Source organism: Palaemon carinicauda, chromosome 11 (assembly GCF_036898095.1).
Source record: "Palaemon carinicauda isolate YSFRI2023 chromosome 11, ASM3689809v2, whole genome shotgun sequence".
Classification (NCBI taxonomy): Eukaryota; Metazoa; Arthropoda; class Malacostraca; order Decapoda; family Palaemonidae; genus Palaemon; species Palaemon carinicauda.
In genome coordinates, this window is record NC_090735.1 from 129,896,743 (window position 1) to 129,923,253 (window position 26,511).

At 37.9% G+C, this 26,511-nt stretch overlaps 2 protein-coding genes across 4 annotated transcripts in view; one reads left to right on the plus strand and one right to left on the minus strand.

The window, feature by feature from the left end:
• LOC137650212 (thiamine transporter 1) overlaps positions 1–12,297 on the plus strand; it is a 38,965-nt gene extending 26,668 nt beyond the window's left edge. For 2 of the 3 annotated variants that reach the window (XM_068383438.1, XM_068383435.1), the window contains exons 2-8: positions 713–847; positions 2,719–3,045; positions 4,669–4,887; positions 5,056–5,257; positions 7,975–8,167; positions 10,810–10,945; positions 11,703–12,297. In XM_068383438.1, the coding sequence (XP_068239539.1) occupies positions 722–847; positions 2,719–3,045; positions 4,669–4,887; positions 5,056–5,257; positions 7,975–8,167; positions 10,810–10,945; positions 11,703–11,873 (1,374 nt within the window). In that variant the 5' untranslated portion in view covers positions 713–721 and the 3' untranslated portion in view covers positions 11,874–12,297. The remainder of the gene's footprint in view (positions 1–712; positions 848–2,718; positions 3,046–4,668; positions 4,888–5,055; positions 5,258–7,974; positions 8,168–10,809; positions 10,946–11,702) is intronic. The other variant, XM_068383436.1, reaches the window with a different exon arrangement.
• LOC137650213 (G-protein coupled receptor 143-like) overlaps positions 1–26,511 on the minus strand; it is a 106,472-nt gene that overhangs the window by 78,743 nt on the left and 1,218 nt on the right. The window lies entirely within an intron of this gene.

Consider the following 26,511-nt stretch of genomic DNA (forward strand, 5'->3'; position numbering starts at 1 on the left):
TATATATATATATATAATATATATATATATAATATATATATATATATATATATACACACACACTCACATGCATACCTTAACGCAGTGAAAAGGTTTGCGTATTGCCATGATCAGCAAAGCTGTATTAGTTAGGGCCACCCACACTAGGTTGGTCTAATGTGAGCGATCAGACGAAAATCTTCCACCATCATCAATCTACAGTGGCCAACCTGGTGGTGAGAATTGGCCAAACCCAAGACATGAATGGATATGTCTGAGGACTTTGTCCTGCAGTGGACTAGAAACGCCAGCATTTGTTATTGTATATATACATACAAGTGCATACATAAATCTTTTTATAGTTTATATATTTAATGTTTTAATGTTTTTAAAATATTTTATGTTAATTTTTCATTAATTCTTATATCGCTTATTTATTTCCTTATTTCCTTTCCTCACTGGACTATTTTTCCGTATTGGAGATCATGGGCTTATAGCATCTTGCTTTTCCAACTAGGGTTGTAGCTCAGTTAGTAATAATAATAATAATAATAATGTATTTACATATTGTATAGATTTTATTGTTTCATTATCGATGTAGAATAAGTATGTCTTAACATCACCCCTGAAAAAAAAAAAAAAAAAAAAAACACGAACAATTATGTGATAACCGTCACCTAATAGCATTTCACTGTACGTTTTAAAACCTGTCATTTTTTCTCTCTCCAAACAGAGGTGCAGAATGGAAGCATGGCTAAGCACGTGTCTTCTGTTGTGCCTGTACGGATTCTTCAAGGAGGTCCGGCCCTCAGAGCCTTTCCTGACGGAGTATCTCATCAGTCCTCCAATGAACCTTACCAAGGAAGAGGTTAGTCATGACTTGGGTCACTTCCCATCTCATTTTGTGGCTATACATTTGATTTTTTTTTTTATTATTATTGTTTGGTCGTAATGTTTATATATCTTTTAATATTAACAAATTGCTAAAAGTTTGTTGAATTAACTTGAAATTATGTATAATTAGCATCTCTATTTTGTGTTGTTTATTATTCTACTTAGATTGTTGAATTTTTGTAGAGAACTTAAAATTATGTAGAATTAGTATTTAAATATTTAGGTACTATGATCTCTAATAAAGGGTCTTTAAAATTTTAGTATATTGAAAGATTGAAAAATGCAAATCAGGCAATAACTAGGGTAAGTCAAATTTGGAAATCAAATCACCTGAAATTACATATAAAAACCAGGCTATATACAGAAACCGTTTAGTGAGATCAGTGTTACTCTATGGACATGAGCCGTGGCATGACAATGAAATGATATCTAACAGATTTTGTAGATTTGAGAACAAAGATGTCAGAAGAATATTGGTAGTTAATTGGCAGGGCAGGATTAGAAATGAAACTATGAGAGATTACTCGAGTACCATATGTGGATGAGATTATGGTGAGGGGTAGATGGAGATGGTTTGGTCATGCTCTTCCCACTCCCCAAGAGATTAGTTCACCAAACTTTCACCTGGGCCCCACAAAGCACTAGAAGAGTTGGGAGACCCAGGCCAATATGGCTGAGGGCAATGAAGCATGAAGTAGAAGAAGATGAATGGCGAAGTGTTAATTTAGATAGAGACTACTGGCGAAATCTAACCAAGGCCCTTTGCGTCAATAGGCGTAGGAGGAGATAATTATGATGATGAGTTTATCTATTCTACTTAAATCCTTATGGATTTTGTATTATACGATTCAAGCATGTGACTAGAAGAGATTAGCATATAGGGAAAACATGATAATACTGTCACCGAGAACGTATGGATACATAGTACAGTGGTAACGTGTTTGCCTAGCATTCGCATGGCAAGAGATCGATCCCCGCCCAAGACCATGAGTTTAAGCTGTTCACTGGGGAGGCTACTGCTGTGGTAGGGTACCACAGTGGGGGGTTGGGCTTGCCCGGCTGACGTTCTGGTGAGCATCTATTCTGATGGAACCGGAACTGAAACCAGTCACCTTTAACCTTTAAGATACTGTCTCCAAAATGTAATCTATTAGCATACAAATCTTATGTCAAAAGACATGATAAAATTGTCATATTTTATTGTATAATCACAAATACCACCTATTAAAAGTATTTTTTTTCTAATGGAGGAAGATGGGTATTTATAACCTGAAGAGATTAAAAAGAAACTGAAATAAAGGATTAGCCCTTTTTTTGAAGCTTACAATATTTCCAGAATCTTGAAATTGTATCTTATAGCTATTTTACTTAATCTACTGAAGTGCTTTATTTAATTGTGTGTACGGATTTTGTTCCCTTGCACCGCTTTAAGGGCATAAAAATGGCCAAATGGTCTTTATGGGGTTGTAAAATACATGGCACTATAGTAGCTAGTTGTGTTGCAATTGTGATTGGTATAAAATTATAGCTAAGTTTACCATTGCTTCTGCAATATAAATGGTTGACTGGTGTATTATTATTATTACTACTACTAGTTAAGCTATAACCTAGTTGTAAAAGCAGAATGCTATAAGTTACGGACAGAAATCGTTAATAGTCAATAAAATAATAAATATTTTTTTTCTATGTTTACTGAGCATTTGAAAATGTAATGTTTTCTTTAAACCTTAATGTCTAATGGAGGAAGAAACCTTTCCTAATGTTTTCGCTAAAGAATGTTGTTGTGCCTCGGCACCACTAAATGTGACCTTATACTAATGATAACTTCCACCTTTCTCTTTGAAGGCTTACCAAGATGTGTACCCTGTGTGGACCTACTCCTATCTTTCACTTCTGATCGTTGTCTTTCTGTTAACTGACCTCCTGAGGTATAAGCCAGTGATCGTGTTTGAAGGCATTGGCTATGTCGTTACCTGGTCGCTATTGTTATGGGCGCGAGGCGTTGGCTGGATGCAGTTTATGCAGTTCACTTACGGCGTTGCCACTTCGACAGAGGTCGCCTACTTCACATACATTTACGCCAAAGTCTCCAGCGAACATTACCAGAAAGTCACGAGTTTTACTCGAGCAGCTCTTCTTCTGGGAAGATTCATGTCTGGTGTTTTGGCTCAGGTAAACCCCAACATTTCCTATCTTTGACAATAATCTTCATCATTTACGGACTTGTAACGTTATCACAGTGACAAAATGGTTGTAAAAGCGAACAGTCTTAAGTCGATAATCTATACACTATGTTGTATGTGTAGTGAAGGGACCTATTTGTTATGCATTTGCATACTGCATACTGCAAATACCCTGATTTCAAACAGGTTAAAAATATTACTTAGAAAATTTCATAAAGTGACGTTATATTGTGTGCAAAGAGGAACCTTTGGTAGCAATGAGATCCTGCTTGAGTAATAGAAACAGCCATTAATTCTGATCTGTTCAAATTCTTTGGAATCTCCTGTTAGGATGAGTAAATGAATTATCAATATGATGTATAAAGATCTTCCACAAATAAAGTAATTTCATGATATTAAATTGTCTAGAAATTAGGGGTTATTTTTATTTCTATTTATGCTTCCACACAGTTTCCATTGTTCTTCAGCTAATTAACATATACTGTACAGAAATAATTCATATAGACTGAAAATTATACTTTGGATTAAGTGTTTTTCTTCTTAGAGAAATAATCTTTATTTGTAAAATGGATTTTTTAATCAGTATGGTACAGTACACGAAATTTACATGATAATCAAAATTAAATGAAAATTTTTTTTGCTTTTAATCTTTAGAACCTTCCATAGATGTTTATGTATGCATTTAATTTTCTGAATTTTATGACAAAGAATAATCTTAGGACTTATCAAGAGATCTGAAACTTGTAGTTCAACTGTGACTTGGCATTTATAATTTAGCGAAGAGGTGCACAGGAGAATAAATAGCATAAGACAGGTTTCATAATACTGAGCAACAACTGTCAGTAGGACGATAGACAACTGGTCATGTTATATTTTTATATGTGAAGGTCACACCCCAACTATTATGTCAAGAAGATTTTTTTTTTTTTTAAGAAATTCAATCAGAAGGGAATAATCAATTGTCATCAGTGTACAAGAGTCACACAAGGGAGATCTAATTTCTGTGTTTCCTTATATTTATGGAAACGATATCTACTGAAAGCCTTTTGTCATTTACATGTACTGTATAGGAAATGAAATTGAATCTTGGGAAGATGGAAGTTTTCTTCACATGAACCACTATGCAATCAGGAGAATGTTGCCAGTAGTTCATGTAAAGAGAAGATCACTGTTTTGAGGTCTAGTTGAAGACCTCTTTCATACTTCTACTGGAATGTTATTAGTAAGGTCTCTGGCATGGGTATAAATGATTTTAGAAACGATATATTAAGGGAAGTAAATGAGAAATTAGAAAATGATAATTGTTATGTTACATTCTATAGTGAATGTCCAGCACTACATTTGATGTTGTGTAAGTCACTGTGACAAACATACTCAAATATCGGAGCTGTCAGCAAATATGCAATCCGCAATTAAAGTAAATCTCATGGGGTGTTGACTACAGGTAGATTTAAATAGCTGCTTCACAATGTATAATGAACATAACTTTGATTTTGGTGTTTATTTCAGCCAGGCCTTACCTTATAGAAATTGGATTTGGGAGACAGTTAACGGTAACTTTTTTGTATATTTTGTATTTATGTCAGCTCTCATAACAGATCTTCCATTACAGACATTGATAGCTACAAATGCCATGGATTATCATGGTCTTAACTACATCTCATTAGGAAGTGTCAGCATTGCCTTTTTGATTGCCTTTCTTCTCCCACCCGTGCGCACAAGCATCTATTTTCATCGTCAAGAATACATTGCTTCTAGTGAGGGCGAAAGTTCCAGACGATTGGATGAAGCAGGTGGACAGAAACGTAGGCCTGTGCTATGGCTCAGTAAGGTTGGGCTTTGCAGAGAAGCTTTATCTTGTCTGCTCTTTCTTCTCATGTAGATATGGTACAGTACCAATATCATTTCAATATCGTGAAAATTTGAGTTTATGCTTAAAATCTAAGTTATTTGTAAGAAGTTTGTTAATCTCAGACAGTCTTGCTATGTTTTCCTTCAGGTAATGAAACTCATTTGGGAAGATTTCAAAACTGCTTACAGTAATACTTACTTACTGAAATGGTCCATTTGGTGGGCATTTGCCACCTGTGGAAATTTTCAAGCAGGAAATTATATCCAGCCTCTCTGGGAGACCATCGCGCCTATGGAAGAAACAGAAGAGCTGTACAATGGTTTAGTTGAGGCTCTTTCTACGCTGATGGGTAAGCCCATTTAGAAATGTAAGAATACAGAAATTTTTTAAGGACTGGGAAAAACTAAGACATTTTCTTTTGCTGGAGTGGGATCAGATATGAAAGTGCAATGTGAAGTGGTTCATGGGTCAGACAGGCACGGTTATTAGTTTAACACATGAAAGGAGAATTGATGCCGGAAATATACATAGAAGCTAAGGAGTACACGGACTGGATTATTCAGTCGCAGAGTACTACACGAAGGGGACATTTGTGCTCTAAATTTCCATAGGCGTAAACTTTTTCATCTTATTCCAATTTTTTTATACCCTTTAATGATCTCCACTATATAATAAAGAGCAAGTGTATGGTTATTTCTTAGGTAAAATTCTCTGGTATATCACTCGCAGAAATATGGCAAGTACAAAGGTGCCTTTGAGGAACTTCCGTCAGGATGACACGGCTCGAGCCCAAAAATATATATATACAGTACAGTATATATATATATATATATATATATATATATATATATATATATATATATATATATATATATATATATATATATATATATATAATTCGTAGAACAGTCAGAGATGATGGAGAAGGATTGGATGGGATTGGTAATAGGAAATTAGCAGATCTGGCGTATGCTGATGTTCCTGTCCTTATTACAGAAGACCATAGAATTTGCAATGCTTGCTTACTAGAATGCTGAAGTATCACACGAGGTTGGGTTCTAGATAAATAGAAGAAAGACAGAGCTGATGAGAATGGACTATGCAATGAAAGATGAAATATCATTGAAAGGAGACAGTATTAATGATGTAGAATCATTCAAGTATTTAGGAACTATGATCTCCAATACAGGGTCTTTATAGTTAGTTTAGAAAAAGGTTGATAAAATAAAATCGATAATGGCTAGGTTAAGTAAAATTTGGAAATCAAATCGCCTGAAATTACATATGGAAATCAGACTATACCTCAGTTCAGTGAGATCAGTGTTAATATATGGACATGAGTCAAGGTATAACAATGAAACAATCTCTAATAGCTTTAGTAGATTTGAGAACCAAGCCCTCAGAAGATTATTGGGAGATAAATGGCAGAACAGGATTAGAAATGAAACTATAAGAGAGATTACGCCATATGTGGATTAGATCATGATGAAGGGTAGATGGAGATGGTTTGGGCATGCTCTTCGCACTCCCCGAGAGAGATTAGTTCACCAAACGTTTAGCTGGGCTCCTCAATGCACTAGAAGATTTGGAAGATCCAGGCTTACATGGCTAAGGAATATGAAGCATGAAGTAGATAATGATGAATGGAGAAGTATTGAATTAAAAGCTCAAGATAGAGACGACTGGTAAAATCTAATCGGGGCCCTTTGCGTCAGTAGGCATGGGAGATGATATATATAAATATATATACCGGTAAATATATGTATGTATGTGTGACTATATATATATATATATACATATATATATATATATATATATATATATATATATATATATATATATATATATATATATATATATATATATATATATATGTATATATATATATATATATATATATATATATATATATATATATATATATATATATATATATATATATATATATATATATATATATATATATATATATATATATATATATATATATATATATATATATGTATGTATATATATATATATATATATATATATATATATATATATATATATGTATGTATATATATATATATATATATATATATATATATATATATATAATATATATTATATATATATATATATATATATATATATATATATATATATATGTATATATATATATATATATATGTATATATATATATATATATATATATATATATATATATATATATATGTATGTATGTATGTGTGGGTATATATGTGTGTGTGGGTATATATATATTTCTCTCCAGTCACGCTGAACGGTAACCAGTCAAAAACCACACTCTCCCATAAATTGCCCAAACTGTTGTGTTGTAGATAGGAAAGGGGGAAGGGGTGGGGAGGTTTGAATTTGTGAGTCTGCATATCTATTTAAATATTTAGCCATCATTTTTGACGGACTGCATACTCTAGTTGTTTTAGTAACTTAGTAACTTAATAACTTAGGACATATAATCTTGGCCTGTCGTTAACAAACACTCAAGTATGGCTGATATTTTTTCTCTTCAGATTTTTTATTGGTTACTTCATTTGTTTAACAATCCTGGTGAAATAGCTTAAGAACATTCCCTGGTAGGAAAAAAAAAAGGCAAAACTGTGCAGAAAATTGCAATGTCAGTTAATTTAACTCTTAATTCTGATATGTTTTAAGAGTGTGCTTCAATATCACCACCCTAAGAAAATCGGTTTTTGCCCAAGTGCTGTCTCGCCCATTGCGATAATGGTTTTTGAGGTTTTTGTATCGACTCCCAAGTGTAACTGTTGTATCTTTTCAATATTTTAGCCCCCTGAAAGTGCAAAAACTTTTTTTTTTCCCAAGCCCTTGGAATTAAAACTTGTAGTTATCTAAGTTAGTGTCGTTTGAATTCTGTGAATACAAAATCTTAACTTAGCATTATTAAACTTCAATAGGTTAACATTGTTTGGATTTTTTAATATAAACCTGAACACCTCAGACTTAACAAGATTAAACTTCTTCCAAAGCATAAGAACACAAACATCCTCAGTTTATTTTTTACTTTTATATGATTTCTATTTCAGGAGCCTTGTCTGCTTTTGCTGTTGGGTACCTTCACTTGAACTGGGCCTTGTTTGGTGAAGGTGCCATGGCTATTATCTCCCTTATAGATGGCATACTTCTGATCTTCTTAGGTCTCACCAACTGGATTTGGGTTGGTTATACTAATTATGTTCTCTTCAGAGCTTCCTATCAAGTTATGATTACAATTGCAAGGTTAGTATTTACTACATTTAATTAACCCTTTTACCCCCAAAGGACGTACTGGTACGTTCCACAAAAGCCATCCCTTTACCCCCATGGACGTACCGGTACGTCCTTGCAAAAACATGCTATAAAAATTTTTTTTTCATATTTTTGATAATTTTTTGAGAAAATTCAGGCATTTTCCAAGAAAATGAGACCAACCTGACCTCTCTATGACAAAAATTAAGGCTGTTAGAGCAATTTGAAAAAAAAATATACTGCAAAATGTGCTGGGAAAAAAATAACCCCCTGGGGGTTAAGAGTAGGAAATTTCCAAATAGCCTGGGGGTAAAAGGGTTAATATGTACCAGGCAGTCTTACAATTTATGCTAAAAAAGCAATTGCTTCAATTCTATCATATTTATCTTCCTCTTATTTTTTGAAGTTTTTATAGTTTATATAAGAAATATCTATTTTAATGTTGTTAGTGTTCCTAAAATATTTTACTTTAATTGTTCATTACTTCTCATGTAATTAATTTATTTCCTTGTTTCCTTTCCTCACTGGGCTATTTTTGCCTGTTAGACCCCTTGAGCATAACTAAAGCACTACTTTTCCAACAAATGTTGTAGCTTAGCTAATAGTAATAATAATAATACTGAATATAGATAAAAATAGTCATATCCTATTACTCAATTTCCTAGCATAGTGATCTGTAGCTGGTTGTCTCAAATCTAAAATGATTTTTTCATCTTATTTGAGTCTTTCAGTCGAGAAACATGCCAAGTGCCATTTTAAAAAGTGTCAGAAATCGCGATTAAAATTTGCCAATTTTCAATCGCGAATTACATGGTAAATATAATAGCTAGGAGTTTCATATTTGTTATAAATAGTAGAAAATTTTATATTTATAACAAATATGAAACTCCTAGCTATTATATTTACCGAGTAATTCGCGATTGAAAATTGGCAATTTTCAATCGCGATTTCTGACACTTTTTAAAATGGCACTTGGCATATTTCTGGACTGAAAGACTCATTTTATGAATTTACATAATGAATATCCTCAAACAAAATCCTCTAATACATTCAAGGTTGGAAATAAACTTCAAGAGGGATTCTAAAAGCCTTTGATTATAAACATTAAATTGCACTGAAAGTAATCACAAAAGTAACTTATATTATTATTATTATCAAATGCTAAGCTACAACCCTAGTTGGAAAAGCAGGATGCTATAAGCCCAGGGGCTCTAACAGGGAAAATAGCCCAGTGAGGAAAGGAAATAAGGAAAAATAAAATATTTTAAGAATAGTTACAACATTAAAATGAATATTTCCTATATAAACTTTAAAAACTATCACAAAACAAGAGGAAGAGAAACTAGATACAACAGTGTGCCCAAGTGTACCCTCAAGCAAGAGAACTCTAATCCAAGACAGTGGAATACCATGGTACAGAGGCTATGGCACTACCCAAGACTAGAGAACAATGGTTTGATTTTAGAGTGTCCTTCTCCTAGAAGAGCTGCTTACCATAGCTGAAGAGTCTCTTCTATCCTTACCAAGAGGAAAGTAGCCACTGAAATTAGAGTGCAGTAGTTGACCCCTTGAGAGAAGAAGAATAGTTTGGTAATCTCAGTGTTGTCAGGTGTATGAGGACAGAGGAGACTCTGTAAAGAATAGGCCAGACTATTCCGTGTCTGCGTAGGCAAAAGGAAAGAACAGTAACCAGAGAGAAGGGTCCTATGTAGTACTGTCTGGCCAGTCAAAGGACCCCATACTCTCTAGCGTTAGAATCTGCAACACGAGAGTACACTATTTTGAATTAGTAGATTCGTAATTTTATGAAGGGCTTGATAATTTTATTCCCCCTGATAAGTAGATTAGCTTTTACGGCATAGCAGAACAACTCAGTGATCTTAACCCTTTCACCCCCAAAGGACGTACCGGTGCGTTCTTGCAAAACACTGTTAATTACATGTTTTTACATATTTTTGATAATTTTATGAAAAACTTCTGGCATTTTCCAAAAGAATGAGACCAACCTGACCTCTCTAGGAAAAAATTAAACCTGTTAGAGCAATTTAAAAAAAATTTATAGCAAAATGTGCTCGAAATTTAACCTTACGGTGGGGGTAAAAAGGTTAAGGTCAGTTCAGCTTAGCTTTGAGATTTTACATAAAGTTGCAAGTGTTTATATACTTGTGTAATTCCTTATTTTCAAGTGGAAAATTAACCACTTTTAAGCCAATGAATGACTGAAAAAAAAGTTTTAATCACTCAAACATGATAACACAATGGAGTAATCTTGCCTAAAACAGAATGCATCGTGAAATAACATGTGGTATAGGAATTACTGCACATTTTAGTGATAGCAAGTTCAGAAAATTATTAATTACCATTCTTGTATTGAAAGCGAAGTTTTTTTATGAGTTCGCATCTCTTCAACTCTGGTATACAGTACAGTATCCAGTTTAATTTTCTTTGGTGATTTACTTTCCAACTCCATTATACAGTATTCAGTTTTATTTTCTTTGGGTTTATTATTTTCCATCCTTCTGCTCTCCGGCATTTCATGCATTTTATTTGATTACAGTGTTCATACATTTAGCATTATGTAAATTATAGGTATGGGAGCAATTCTTAAATTATTCTTAAAATGAAATGTTTAGTTTTCAGGTGGCAAAGGAGCTTCGAGCAGACAGTTATGGCCTGATATTTGGAATCAATATGTTCATAGCTCTTTTTCTTCAGTCACTTCTAACTTTCATAGTTGTTCAACTTCTTGAAATTGAACCCCGGATGCAGGTGAGAACGATATACTGTACAGAACTGTATATACATGCAAAGAAACATTTATAATAGTTTTTACCTATTGGTTTTGTTGAGATTTTGATTCTTTAATCTAGTATTTTGGATTTCTAATGACATGAAGAAACTGACCAACTGTATTAAAAATTTTGTGAATATTCTACCATATGTTAGTTTCTGATGGGAACCTTGTTTTATTTGATTTTAGTATCTCCATCAGAAAAATTATTCAAGAACAAATTTCCAGTTGGATGATGTTCAGATCACTCTCCAGGAGATAATATCAAGCTTTATTTTGCACTGATTTCTACTGTATTGTCTTAATTTTGGGACAGGAAAAAGATTATTTTACTTCTTTGAGCTTCAAAATGGTCTATTTATATACGACCTGGAAACCGTCTAGTTTATTTACCCAAAAAGGCAGAATTTTTTCCAGCAAGATAATACTTATCAATGAGGAGATGTAGCATTATAGGCAATTGATTTTACAGTAAGAATAGTAATGAGCTATTCTTTCAACAGTTTGTTATTATAAATAGTAATGAGCTATCCTTTCAACAGTTTGTTATTATGAATAGTAGAGCTATTCTTTCAACAGTTTGTTATTATAAATAGTAATGAGCTATTCTTTCAACAGTTTGTTATTATAAATAGTAATGAGCTATTCTTTCAACAGTTTGTTATTATAAATAGTAATGAGCTATTCTTTCAACAGTTTGTAATTATAAATAGTAATGAGCTATCCTTTCAACAGTTTGTAATTTATGGAAGCTACTTCTTGGTCTTGGCATTCTTCTTCTTTGTCCTTGGATCATATTCTTGTGGGAAACTGGGCCTACGAGGAATAAGGGAAGCAGGAATCTGGACACAAGAAAACACTGCGGAGAACCAAGAGGCCCCAGTAGGTACTACCGAAGTTATGTAGAACCTATTATTGGTAAATGAAGAACCCTTAGCAGTACCTAATCTAAAGCTCACGTTATTTTATCTCTCATTTCCGAAACATGATTTATTTTTTTAAACATGACCAAATCTTATAAAATACCTTGTAAAGTACTCAGATTTTAATTTGTTGAGCTGTATCCTCAGATGATTTGAAAATTGTGAAAACTAATAGGTAACTGAGAACCATTAAAGGTTTTATGTATAAAATAATTACACTAGCTTTTATAATCCTCTCACAGTGTATATAAGTTTTTTGTTTAGCCATATTTTTTTTTTTTATATAGGTTTTAGTTTTTTATTATTTGAAGAGTAATTGTTAGAGATTCCAATGTTCCATTTACACATTCGATGTAATGTATTACATCTAAAGGATAAAGGGATAGGGGTACTGTTGAGTAATTTTCTGTTAGTTTTATGTTATTGATTATTTGATAATTTAGTATTATAGTTTCATACTTGTACTGTACTTATGTCCTTCATCAGTTTTATACTCCTGATTAAGGACTATAGTCAATTCTTTTTAGCGAGGCAAATTTGCACCGACTCGCAGAGGTGCCCTTTTAGCTCGGAAACGTTTCCTGATCGCTGATTGGTTGGACAAGATAATTCTAACCAATCAGGTAGGAAACTTTTTCAGAGCTAAAAGGGCACCGCTGCGTGTCGGTGCAAATGCGCCTCATTAAAAAATATTGAGTATAGTGATTTTCAGTGTCATTGTATGTACATGACATTGATATAATAATGACAATGTTGCATTTCATTACAAAGAAGATTTTTAGGATGAATTTTTCATTTGTGTGTTTTTTGGGGTTTATGTACAAGGCAATATTAGTGTTATTTTTTAAACATTATTTTGTCTATTACTCTTCCTGGGGAATGAGTAAAAATTTTTTTAATTAAATAATGTTCCTTCTTTTCACATAAAGGAATAACAGGAAACCACACAGCTAAGCATTTTCTAAGGTTGGGTACGGTTGTAATTTTTTAATATAATTACTGTATTGCATTTTGTATTCCGGGTTGCATCGACATTACTGTACGTCTTCACTCAAGTTAAGTTTGCATGAAATTGTAACTTGTAAAGCAGTGTCAACAAGGTGCTTTTATAAATCACCCCTTGTTCAGTTGCGATAATACTATATTATAGTCCATTTCTTTTAGCGAGGCATATTTGCACTGACTCGCAGGGGTGCCCTTTTAGTTCGGCAAAGTTTCCTGATCAGCGATCAAGAAACTTTTCCGAGCTAAAAGGGCACCACTGCGAGTCGGTGCAAATCTGCCTCGCTAAAAGAAATGGACTATAGTTCATGTTTTCTGTAGTGGAAAAAAATGTTATTTTCATTAGTAAAATAAATTTTTGAATATACTTACCCGATAATCATGTAGCTGTCAACTCCGTTGCCCGACAGAATTCTACGGAAGGGATACGCCAGCGATCACTATACTAGAAGGGGGTGTACTCACCAGCGCCACCTGTGGCCAGGTACTGCAGTACTTCTTGTTGACACCACCTCAATTTTTCCTCGGTCCACTGGTTCTCTATGGGGAGGAAGGGTGGGTCAATTAAATCATGATTATCGGGTAAGTATATTCAAAAATTTATTTTACTAATGAAAATAACATTTTTCAATATTAATCTTACCCGATAATCATGTAGCTGATTCACACCCAGGGAGGTGGGTGAAAACCAGTGTACATGTATATCAGTAAGCTAAGTATCCCGTATTTCATATTATCAGTTATTCAAAATAACAATGAAATTATAAGTACCTGGTAAGGAAGTCGACTTGAACCATTACTCTGCCTTTAATAAGTTCGTCTTCCTTACTGAGCGCAGCGTTCCTCTTAGGAGGCTGAACAACCCTAAGGTGCTGAAGTATAAAGGGCTGCAACCCATACTAAAGGACCTCTACACAACCTCTAACCTAGGCGCTTCTCAAGAACGAATTGACCACCCGCCAAATCAAACAGGATGCGGAAGGCTTCTTAGCCTACCGTAACAACCCAAAAAACAATAAAAGCATTCAAGAGAAAGGTTAAAAAGGTTATGGGATTAAGGGAATGTAGTGGCTGAGCCCTCACCTACTACTGCACTCGCTGCTACGAATGGTCCCAGGGTGTAGCAGTTCTCGTAAAGAGACTGGACATCTTTGAGATAAAATGATGCAAACACTGACTTGTTCCTCCAATAAGTTGCATCCATAATACTCTGCAGAGAACGGTTCTGTTTAAAGGCCATCGAAGTGGCTACAGCTCTCACTTCGTGGGTCCTTACCTTCAGCAAAGCAAGGTCTTCATCCTTCATGTGAGAATGAGCTTCTCTAATCAGAAGCCTTATATAATACGAAACTGCGTTTTTGGACATAGGCATCGAAGGTTTCTTGATGGCACACCATAAGGCCTCTGACTGTCCTCGTATAGGTTTTGACCTTTTAAGATAGTATTTCAGAGCTCTGACAGGGCAAAGAACTCTCTCTAGCTCGTTACCCACCATGTTGGAAAGGCTAGGAATTTCGAACGATCTAGGCCAAGGACGTGAAGGAAGTTCATTTTTAGCTAAAAATCCGAGCTGTAAAGAACATGTTGCTGATTCGGATGTGAATCCTATGTTCTTGCTGAAGGCGTGAACCTCACTAACTCTTTTGGCTGTCGCAAGGCAGACGAGGAAAAGAGTTTTGAGAGTAAGGTCTTTGAAGGAAGCTGACTGGAGAGGTTCGAACCTAGGAGACATAAGGAACCTTAAGACTACGTCTAGATTCCAGCCTGGAGTGGACAAACGACGTTCTTTAGAAGTCTCGAAAGATTTAAGGATGTCTTGTAGGTCCTTGTTGGAGGAAAGATCCAAACCTCTGTGGCGGAGAACTGAAGCCAACATACTTCTGTACCCTTTAATCGTAGGAGCCGAAAGAGATCTAACATTCCTAAGATGTAACAGGAAGTCAGCTACTTGGGTTACAGAGGTATTGGTAGAGGAAACTGCATTGGCTCTGCACCAGCTTCGGAAGACTTCCCACTTGGATTGATAGACTCTACGAGTGGATATCCTCCTTGCTCTGGCAATCGCTCTGGCTGCCTCCTTCGAAAAGCCTCTAGCTCTAGCGAGTCTTTCGACAGTCTGAAGGCAGTCAGACGAAGAGCGTGGAGGTTTGGGTGTACCTTCTTTACGTGAGGTTGACGTAGAAGGTCCACTCTTAGAGGGAGAGTCCTGGGAACGTCGACCAGCCATTGTAGAACCTCTGTGAACCATTCTCTTGCAGGCCAAAGGGGAGCAACCAGCGTCAGCCGTGTCCCTTCGTGAGAGACGAACTTCTGAATGACTCTGTTGATGATCTTGAACGGCGGGAATGCATATAGGTCGAGATGGGACCAATCCAGCAGAAAAGCATCCACGTGAACTGCTGCTGGGTCTGGAACTGGGGAACAGTACAAAGGGAGCCTCTTGGTCATGGAGGTGGCGAACAGATCTATCGTTGGCTGACCCCACAAGGTCCAAAGTCTGTTGCACACGCTCTTGTGAAGGGTCCATTCCGTGGGAATGACTTGATCTTTCCTGCTGAGGCGATCTGCTGAGACGTTCATATTGCCCTGAATGAACCTCGTTACCAGTGTGAGGTTTAGACTTCTTGACCAAATGAGGAGGTCCCTTGCTATCTCGTACAGCTTCCTCGAATGGGTCCCTCCCTGCTTGGAGATGTATGCCAAGGCTGTGGTGTTGTCGGAGTTCACCTCCACCACCTTGTTTAGCAGGAGGGACTTGAAGTTCATTAAGGCCAGATGAACTGCCAGCAGCTCCTTGCAGTTGATGTGAAGCGTTTCCTGTTCCTTGTTCCATGTTCCCGAGCATTCCTGTCCGTCCAAGGTCGCGCCCCAGCCCGAGTCTGATGCGTCCGAAAAGAGATGAAGATTGGGGGTCTGAATCGCTAACGATAGACCCTCCTTGAGAAGGATGTTGGTCTTCCACCACATGAGAGTAGTCTTCATCTCTTTGGTGACAGGAATAGAGACCGCTTCGAGCGTCAAATCATTGTCCCAGTGAGCTGCTAGATGGAATTGGAGAGGGCGGAGGTGGAGTCTCCCTAACTCTATGAACAGGGCTAACGATGACAGGGTCCCTGTTAGACTCATCCACTGTCTCACCGAGCAACTGTTCCTCTTCAGCATGCTCAGAATGCACTCTAGGGCTTGGCTGATTCTTGGGGCCGACGGAAAAGCCCGAAAAGCTTGACTCCGAATCTCCATTCCCAGGTAAACGATGGATTGGGAGGGAATAAGCTGGGACTTTTCTAAGTTGACCAAAAGACCCAGTTCCTTGATCAAGTCCAAAGTCCAGTTGAGACTCTCCAGACAGCGACGACTTGTGGGGGCTCTTAACAGCCAGTCGTCTAAATAAAGGGAGGCTCTGATGTCCGCTAAGTGGAGGAATTTTGCAATATTCCTCATCAGACACGTAAACACCATAGGCGCTGTGCTTAGGCCAAAACACAGGGCTTGGAATTGGTACACAACCTTTCCAAAAACGAATCTCAGGAAAGGTTGGGAGTCTGGATGAATAGGAACGTGAAAGTAAGCGTCTTTCAGATCCAACGAGACCATCCAGTCCTCCTGCCTGACCGCTGCTAGGACCGACTTCGTCGTCTCCATAGTGAACGTCTGCTTGGTGACATAAGCATTGAGCGCACTGACGTCCAGCACCGGTCTCCAACCTCCTGTCTTCTTGGCCACCAGAAAGAGACGGTTGTAGAAGCCCGGGGATTGATGGTCCCGGACTATCACCACTGCCTTCTTCTGTAACAGGAGCGACTCCTCCTGGTGTAACGCTAGCCTCTTGTCCTTTTCCTTGTAGTTGGGAGAGAGGTTGATGGGAGAAGTGGTCAGAGGGGGATTGCGGCAGAATGGTATCCTGTAACCCTCCCTTAGCCACTTGACAGACTGGGCGTCTGCACCTCTTCTTTCCCAAGCTTGCCAGAAGATCTTGAGTCTGGCTCCTACTGCTGTCTGGAGAGGAGGAGAGTCAGTGTTTGCCTTTCGAAGGCTTGGGACCTTTCTTAGATCTGCCCCTGAAAGCGTCTGGACGGGTACTTCCTCGGCTGGGGGCTCTGCCACGAAAGGGCGGAATAAATCTTGTAGCAGGAGTATCGGCCACTGGGGTGCGGTAAGTTCTAGGAACCGAAGGAGCAACCTTAGCCTTACGAGCTGAAGAGGCCACAAGGTCATGAGTGTCCTTCTGAATAAGGGCCGCAGACAATTCCTTGATAAGCTCCTCAGGAAACAGGAACTTAGAAAGCGGAGCAAAAAGTAACTGAGACCTTTGACAAGAGGTGATACCAGTGGAAAGGAAAGTGCACAGTTGTTCCCTTTTCTTGAGTACTCCCGAAACAAACATGGAGGCAAGTTCGCCGGACCCATCGCGAATAGCTTTATCCATACAGGACATTATAAGCATGGCTGAGTCCTTGTCAGAAGGGGCAGTCTTCTTGCTCAAGGCCCCCAGGCACCAGTCGAGAAAATTGAAAATCTCAAAGGCGCGAAAGACACCCTTTAAGAAGTGGTCTAAGTCGGAAAAGGTCCAGCAGACCTTAGAGCGCCTCATAGCCGATCTACGTGGAGAGTCAACCAAACTTGAGAAGTCAGCCTGGGCAGAGGCAGGGATTCCCAAGCCTGGTTCCTCTCCTGTGGCATACCATACGCCCGCCTTAGAAGTCAGCTTAGTAGGAGGAAACATAAATGAAGTCTTCCCTAGTTGTTGTTTGGACTGCAACCAATCCCCTAACATTCTTAAAGCTCTCTTAGAGGATCTAGCAAAGACGAGTTTAGTGTAGGCCGACTTAACCGGTTGCATGCCTAGAGAAAACTCTGATGGAGGAGAGCGAGGGGTAGCAGAAACAAAATGATCCGGGTAAACCTCTCTGAAAAGAGCCAGGACCTTGCGAAAGTCAATGGAGGGTGGTAACGACTTGGGTTCCTCCACGTCCGAAGAGGGATCATCTAGGTGCGCAGCTTCCTCCTCAGAAACCTCATCACCTGAGGGTTGAGAAGCGAGAGGTAAAGTTACAGCGGTATGCTGAACAGCAGAATCCTGACAAGCGGGTGCATAAACACTTGCGGTCTCATCCTCAAGTCTCTGTTGAAGAGGATGAGGGCTGGTAATGACAAATTCATGAGGCTGGGATGAAGGAGGTTCTGCGGAGGTTTGAGGAGCAAGTGTGGTGAGAGGCGACTGAAGTAAAACCTGAGGTTCAGGCTGCAAAGACTGGACAAGTAGAGGAGAAGGTGGTAGATGCATGCGTTGAGGTGGCTGACTCATTGCATGAGGTTCCTGTCTCAAGAGTTGCGCTTGCTTCAAGGGTTGAGGTGGTTGCGCAGTAAGAGATTCCTGTCTCACGAGTTGAGGTTCTTGAGGTGTGAGCTGCGAGAGTTGAGGTGGCGGCTGCGCAGAACGCGGCTCCTGTCTCACGAGTTGAGGTTCTTGAGGTGCTTGTCTCGAGAGTTGAAGATCTCGCCTCGAGGAAAGTGGAGGTAGCAGCTGCGAGAGCTGAGGTGGCTGCCTCAAGGATGGTAGAGGTTGTCGTACCTCAAGAGGTTGCTGCCTCGAGGATGGTCTTACTGCAAGAAACTCTTGCCTCAAAGGAAGAGGAGGTTGTAAGGCATAAGACTCCTGTCCCCATTGTTGAGGAGGTTGTCGCGTGGTAAGAGATTCCTGCCTCAAGGAAGGTGGAGGTTGCTGCACAACGCTGGTAACTGGCAACTCCCAACGCGGTAGCTCACGCATGGAGGTAGCTTGAGGAACCTCAACTTCGTACGTCTGGCAGACTGGACTGCGGAGAGGAGGAGGAGCGCTCGCAGGAGGAGGTGTAACCTTCTCTGCCTGAAACTCACGCATTAAGACCGCAAGCTGCGACTGCATGGACTGCAGCAAAGCCATCTTGGGATCAACAGACGATGAGGTCTGTTGAGGCAAAGCCTTAACAGAAGTTGAGGTCTGTTGAGGCATCGCCTTACCTCTCTTAGGAGGTGTGCAGTCACCTGATGACTGCGGCGAGTCAGAGCTAGCCCAATGACTACATCCGGGCTGTTGAACTCGTGAGGTCTGGACTTTACGCTTAAGAGGTCTTGAGACCTGAGTCCAGCGTTTTCTCCCCGAAAATTCTTCTGCAGACGAGGAAAATAAAGGCTCAATCGTCTGAGAGTGGGAGTGACGATCTCTGTAAGATACGCCCGCAACCACCGAGGATACTTCTGTGCGCCGATCAAGGCCTGCCGAACCCTTTTGCCCTTCGACATTGCTTCTCCCCTGGGCTTGGGAGCTTGCAAGAGGTCCCGGACTGGGAGGACGACTGGCACGCACAGAAGTACCCTCACGCACAACACTGACACTGACACTAGCACTCGGCACAGCACTGGCACTACCACTTCCCACTGCACTTTTCACTTTAAGTTCCTTGACGTCCGCCAAGAGGAACTTGTGGTCACTCACTACCGACTCCACTTTATCACCTAAAGCCTGAATGGCACGTAAAACATCAGACATATCAGGCTGAGCACAAATAGTAGGTTCGGGGGTAGCCACTACAGGGGGAGGAAAAGGTTGAGGATCATGGGGTGAGGAATAAAGCGAAGAGCGAGCCGAACTCCTCCTAACTCTCTCTCTCTCTCTAACTTAGTGGTATACTTTAGGAATCGAACAAAATCAAGTTCCGAAAGTCCGGCGCATTCCTCACATCGATCTTCCAACTGACAGGATTTTCCCCTACAGTCGGAACAAACGGTGTGAGGATCAACCGAGGCCTTCGGAATACGCCTAATACAAGTCCTACATCGCCTTTGGGGAGGAGCTTGAGAAAGGTCGGACATCTTGAATCAAAGAACAGTCAAGGGGGATTCCAATTAAAGCAAAAGATCGTTAACCATTAATCAAATCAATATAAAAGCTATCTAAGCTAATAGACAAGTTTCCAGTATAGCGAAAGCTGAAATCTTAGAGCAATACTTCACCAAAAACCGTGAACAAGACTCCAAAATTATAAGCGTATCCATGTAGGTCTTGCCGGAAGCACGACAGAGGAAAAATTGAGGTGGTGTCAACAAGAAGTACTGCAGTACCTGGCCACAGGTGGTGCTGGTGAGTACACCCCCTTCTAGTATAGTGATCGCTGGCGTATCCCTTCCGTAGAATTCTGTCGGGCAACGTAGTTGACAGCTACATGATTATCGGGTAAGATTAATATTGAAAAATTTATACCGGTACATATATTGTTGCAAGTACTGTACTGTATACACAAAAAAATTCATATGTATTTTATATACAGCAGAGTATACTATACTATATATACAGCACACACCAACAACTACTGCGAAATTGAATTAATTACAATCCATGATACTAATTTTTAATTTACATTTTTTGAGAGCCTCGCAAACATTTCTCAAAATGTTCGTCCGTTATATTTATTTTTACAAATTTAGCAATGTTACAAGTTGGATGTATTTGGACCATGCTTAGTTTTTAATGTATGCCAACCATTTTATCACTGGTTTTGTAAATAGGGTCCAGGAGTTTTATTACCAAAAGGGAAAATAATTTAATTATAGGTGATGGTTTTCAATTTGAAACATGTTGCTTGGATATGTTACTACATTACTGTACTTTATTATTCATTACTTGATTTCTATTTTCATGGGATCTAAAATGATTTAGAAATGAATATCATGTAATATACTGTACAATTATTGTGTTCCTATACCTGTACTTATAAAAGTACTTTAAGAACAAAGTATTCTGTGGTCCACCCGCTTTCTAAGTCATAGTTTTATTTTAGCTCGTTGTAAGCCTAAATTTCAGAGAAATCATCTATTTGTTTATATATATATACATTATATATATATATATATATATATATATATATATATATATATATATTATAATACAGGCACAGGCAGCCTAATGTTGAATACGTACTTTACATTCTATTCTTTTAGTAGTTCCTTTCAGGTAATATGCATTTTATTATTTAAACATCTTATGTTTAAAGATGATACACTCAACCTACCTATTTTAGTCTAAGTTGTTTATGTCTAGAGAATTCTGTCTTAATGCTGTGATATAGAAATTTAAATGTTGCAATTTATTTGTAAACTTGATTGTTATTGTTGTTGTTAAAGAAGCAAATGTACAGTAGATACAGTATTTGACTACTTGGAGGTTGCAAAAATATTTTGTTACTGATATATTCTGTTGAGACGTACTCTGCTCTTCACTAATGAATTGAACATTAAATTCCATGATCATTTTCATTATTCTCTGTACTTTATAGTTCTGACTCTCAGAGAATATTTTTATTTAGGCTCAATTAGGTCTATGAAAGATGAATTTATAATTACTTTAAGATAAAGGGCTCAAATAATAAGCCATCTGTTTGAATTTCTGTGAGTCCAAATCCTCAATATCATCTATGTTAATTGGTTTAATTTTTGTATTTATTGTTTGGTTTCACTGAGTTATGTACAACTGTAATCAAAATTCATGTTCAAGGAGGGCAGTTGATTTTCAGCATTATTATGAAGTATCATGTTAAAGTCACGCAAATTCTATTTGTTTAATATTAACACAAAGGTGTGAGCATTGTGTAGAAAGTAGAGGACCAAAGTGTATTAAAAGTTAGGTTAATCTTATTTTCGTTGTGATAGAAGTTTATGTAATTTTATAAGTGAAGGGCCTTCCATTGGCCAAAGTAACGAACATGCGATAGGAACAGGATAGATTGAGTTAAGACATTAACTTTTATAACTTACATGAGAGGTACAACCAGGACACCTATCAATGTTCAATCTCAGTTTTGTGAACTACCCTGTACCTATGAAGGCATGAAAGGGAAATGGAACATTTTTATTATTTGTATAAAGAATTCAGAATTCCACAACTTCTAAGAATATAGTTCTGAGACATGACATGGTGCCACAAAGCTTGCTCGACATGATGATGCCTTGAAATTGTTTGAGTGAATGATAAATGAGTCGGGGTTACTGGAACCCCTTAGTTATAAGTGGGGGAATTTTTATTGGGGGTAGTTTGTAGCGCTACGGCCAAGCGTCCTAATTTGCTTATTATCGCTCAGACTGTTATCTTGTATAGAATAAAAACGTTAGGAAATGGTCTACGGATCTTAAATATGTTGTGTAAGGGGGGGTCCGGGGGGGGGGGGGGCGCAGCCCCCTTGGGTAAGGACACGGCTTTTAGCATAGGTTAGGTGGGTTTTTTAAGTTAGCTTCTCCCGCCAAAATCGTTTTTAGAACGACGTCCACAGTTCAGAATATTCCCGTTTTCTACGGGATCTGGCCGTCACCCTACAAAGGCTCCTTTATTGGGAAACTGCCATGTCATTGGATAAATAGGGAAAGCTACTATGCCAAGCCAAGCTGCTCTGTTACCGGACAAATACCTGGTAATTAAAGTGTCCATGCCATGAGTAAAATAAGCAATAAACTTGTTTTGAAGGTGGTTTCATTTTTTTCAGGAGAATGATGTCTTTAAGGTTAAGTAAAATGTGTCTTAACCCTTTTACCCCCAGGCTATTTGGAAATTTCCATCCCTTAACCCCTAGGGGGTTATTTTTTTCCCAGCACATTTTGCAGTATATTTTTTTTTAATTTCTCTAACAGCCTTAATTTTTGTCATAGAAAAGTCAGGTTGGTCTCATTCTCTTGGAAAATGCCTGAATTTTCTAAATAAATTATCAAAAATATGAAAAAAGAAATTTTTAAAGCATTTTTTTGCAAGGACGTACCGGTACGTCCATGGGGGTAAAGGGATGGCTTTTGTGAAACATACCAGTACGTCCTTTGGGGGTAAAAGGATGGCTTTTGTGAAACATACCAGTACGTCCTTTGGGGGTAAAAGGGTTAATGGTACAGTACCTTTGTCTAGGGGGAGAATGCAAAGCATCACATAGTGTAATCAAAACCATGGTGTGGCAGTATAAATGGTAATGAATCTGTGGGCTTACGCCATAATGCATAATAGTTGTTATTAATTGGTTATTTATACAATTCATATTCAGTTCCAAATAGCTCTTAAAATTTAATACTGTAGAGTGTTCAAAGGAATTTACTAAATGGAAGACAACCTGTGAATAGTGGATTTCACGCGCCTTTGCTTTATACACGACACCCAAAAGGTGCTCGCGCGAGGGTTGTAACCTCAGCATTCCATGCTTTTATCTTTCTCTGGTATAATTGGAAGGTTTTATCAGAAAAGATATATAAGAAGGACTCTTTTCACCGGGCGCCACAGGTCTCTCCCCAGAAATAGATTTTTCCTTCGTCAAAATCCCTTTGTTAGCCAAAATTCAAGTATTTAGTGCACAGGCAAACTTATACAACTAAGTTTACCAGAATCATATAAGACTACATTCAATATAATCAAATCCTAATAGTAAGCAATTATTGACCATAGTCAGCCCTTGAACTTTGTTAAAGTGTTGGGTAACAGATCACTGTGAAATTTAAAAAAAAAAAAACGTATGATATTGGTGCCCTAACGTCAGTGAACTCAGCCCCAACTAACCACTGCCCACATGCAGTTGACTAACACCCTAAATAACAAACATTGTTTTCATGTAGTCGACTAACTGTACTTAGGTTTTATTACAGTGATTGTACAGTACTGTAGAAACCCTTTCCTTAATAAACTCTTAAATCATAACAGTTATTGTACAGCACTATAGAAACCCTTTCCTTAATAAACTTAAATCATCTATAACACCAAGTAAAATACTTCTAAATTTCATTCTGTTCATTTATTTTCACAATTCCAAATCCTTAAAATTTAAGCATTCAATTGTATTAAGAGTAATGTTATATATAATTTAGTTATGTTTAGTTTTTGCTTAATATGATATCCTCCTACCCTCTCATTACATTAAATTTTAATTCATCCCTTCAATTTATTTTCCTTCCTTTCATTGTTTGTTCCTACGCGAAATACGAACCATTGTCATTTAAAGGAGTTTACTCCGTTGCTGTTTAGCTACAACCAGAATTAAGGAAATGGTGGGTTTCTGATATCACTGTATGTTTGCCAGAAACCCCAACGCGCAGGTAAGAGCGGCAACACTTTACACCTGGTCATCTTTCCAATAAAACACTGCTTCAACTAGTTGTCCATGGTACGCTTCCTCTTGTGTTTTTTCTTTACTTTCAGTGGAATTGTGATTATGAATGTTTCTCTTGTGAATATGAGAACCTACCCCTGTCTTGGAGATAGTTCTTGTGGCACCTTCATGAGCCAAGTGGAGGTAGATCCCCTTCCTGGGTGTCATGGTAAGCAATGCTCCTTTACCTTTACTTATGAATTGTGAATTTTGTGGGGATCGGCCACTCTATCAATTCGAAAAATATAATAAAAGGGAAAGATGGATTGCTACCCTTTTGTTTATTCTTCTGCTAGGTACATTGACTTCAACATAAATTACAAAGAGTTGAAGGCAGCGTACCTAGTGTTACTCCACTTTTCAGAGACAATTAAAGATCACTCGGTAATGTTGATGAGCGACAACGCAACCGTTGTGACTTACATCAACAAACGGGGCCCCTGTACCCCATTTACAATACCAGTTATCAGTGGGAGTACAATATTAGGAACAAGTAAATGCCATTCACCTTTCAGCACAGTTCATTCCAGGGAAGAGAAACATGATGCAGTATCAGACAATCTCAGCCGACTAGGGACGATAGTTGGTTCAGAATTGTCTTTGAATCCTCAATTGTCAACGAGCCTCCTAACTTTGTGGCATTCCCCGAATATAGACATACTTTGCCTCTCATCTGGACAACAAACTCCCTGTGTATTGTTCCCCAGTTCCAGACCCAGCTGAGGTGATGGAGAAAGCATTCCAACTTCTGTGGGACGGCATAGACGTTTATTCCTTTCCCCCATTCTGCTTGATGCATCAGATGCTAAACAAAATCAGGTCATCAAAATACTTAAGAATAACTGGTCACGCCAAAGTGGCCTCAAGTGGAGTGGTACCCCGATCTTCTAGATCTCATAGGAGTTCCAAGGGAACTTCCAAATTGACTAAACCTATATCAGCTTCCTGTGAACAAATTTCAAGAAGTACTTCACTGTTTATCTCTTTACAGCAGGATGTTATCCAGTACCTTCTCCAAAGGAAAGGCTCTTTGAGACCAACTGCTAAGAAACTTTCAGGTTACCTATACAAGTCCTCTATAGCAGTCTATCAAGCAAAATTGTCATTTTCCTGCGATTGGTGTCGTAGAAGGTGTACTGCTCCACTCAAGACCAGTATTCCACTGACTGCAGACATTTTAGTTTTCCTACAGAAGGAGAAACTTCTGTTATCTGCAGGAAAGAGCTAGTTTTTGCTTCACCTCATCTTCAATAACATTATTAATAATAGTGCCCAGAGTTACTTTAGAAATTCTGCAATTCATTGTATATTGCGCAAACAAAGTTGGAACACAGTCTTTTGCATTGGCAGCCCGTAAAAAAATTGCATCACAATCTCGATAAGCATCTGCCCTCATATTCCAATGGCTGAAAGGGGGCTATTTATACAACTATCAAGTTTAAAGTTGCCTCACCGGCGCAATAAAACTTTGACATGTTTCAACTTGAAAGTGGAGTACCGTATTAAAACAATGGTATATCATTGGCCTTGGTAAGAAACGTAACTTTGTACATCAGGCAATGGCATCTCCCCAGTCTTTAACCCCCAACGAGTACAGCTCTCGTTATTATGGTAATCATACAAAAAAAATTATACTGAACTTTGCTCGCTGCTTCTACGCTTCTGAAGTCACTTGAAACAATGTTTGTCGAGCAAAGCTTGTCCGTGTGAACGGAGCGTAAAACTTCCTCCCGCCTTCAAATAATGATGGTTTGTAATTTTGCGTAGGAACTAACTGCAAATAGTTTAGCATAATTTGTATTTTTTCCTAACTTTACAAACCTGAATCATATAATTTAAATCGCCCCCAACATCCACCCCTCAAGTCTTGACAATGAGTAAGTGATGCGAGTCACGCTGACCCAGCTGCTCCTACCCTGAGCAGTTGGGATGCTTGTAACCATATAATGTTACTAGAATCCCACGATTTCCTTAATTTTGGTTGTAGCCAAACAGCAACAAAGTAAACCCCTTTAAATGACTCGTGTGTACTGAATAGCTAGGAAAATACAAATAATTTTTTTAAATTTGTATTTTTTATCCAGTTATTTAAGCTTATTTCCCTTTAATATAATTTGATTATGTCTTGTATAATATATGCCAAGAATTATGGTTCAAAGAACTAGATTGGAAAAACAAAAGATTAGTCCACATTCTTAACAACATATCATATTGACAAAGTCTTTTAAGAGTTTTGGTGATCACTCTATCATGAAGAAATGTTTTAATTCTTTCATTCTACCTTGTTTTGAGTATTGTTATCAGGTTTTGGTCTTCAGCTGTACTGGATAGTATAATGTTATTATGTGGCAATATATAGTATACAGAATAATAGCCGAGATAAAAAGAAAAGAAACTGAGAAAAGGAACGTTGCACTGCGCAAGAATCCTAACTGAGATGAAGGTAGAAAGGTCAAAGAATCAAAAAATTTT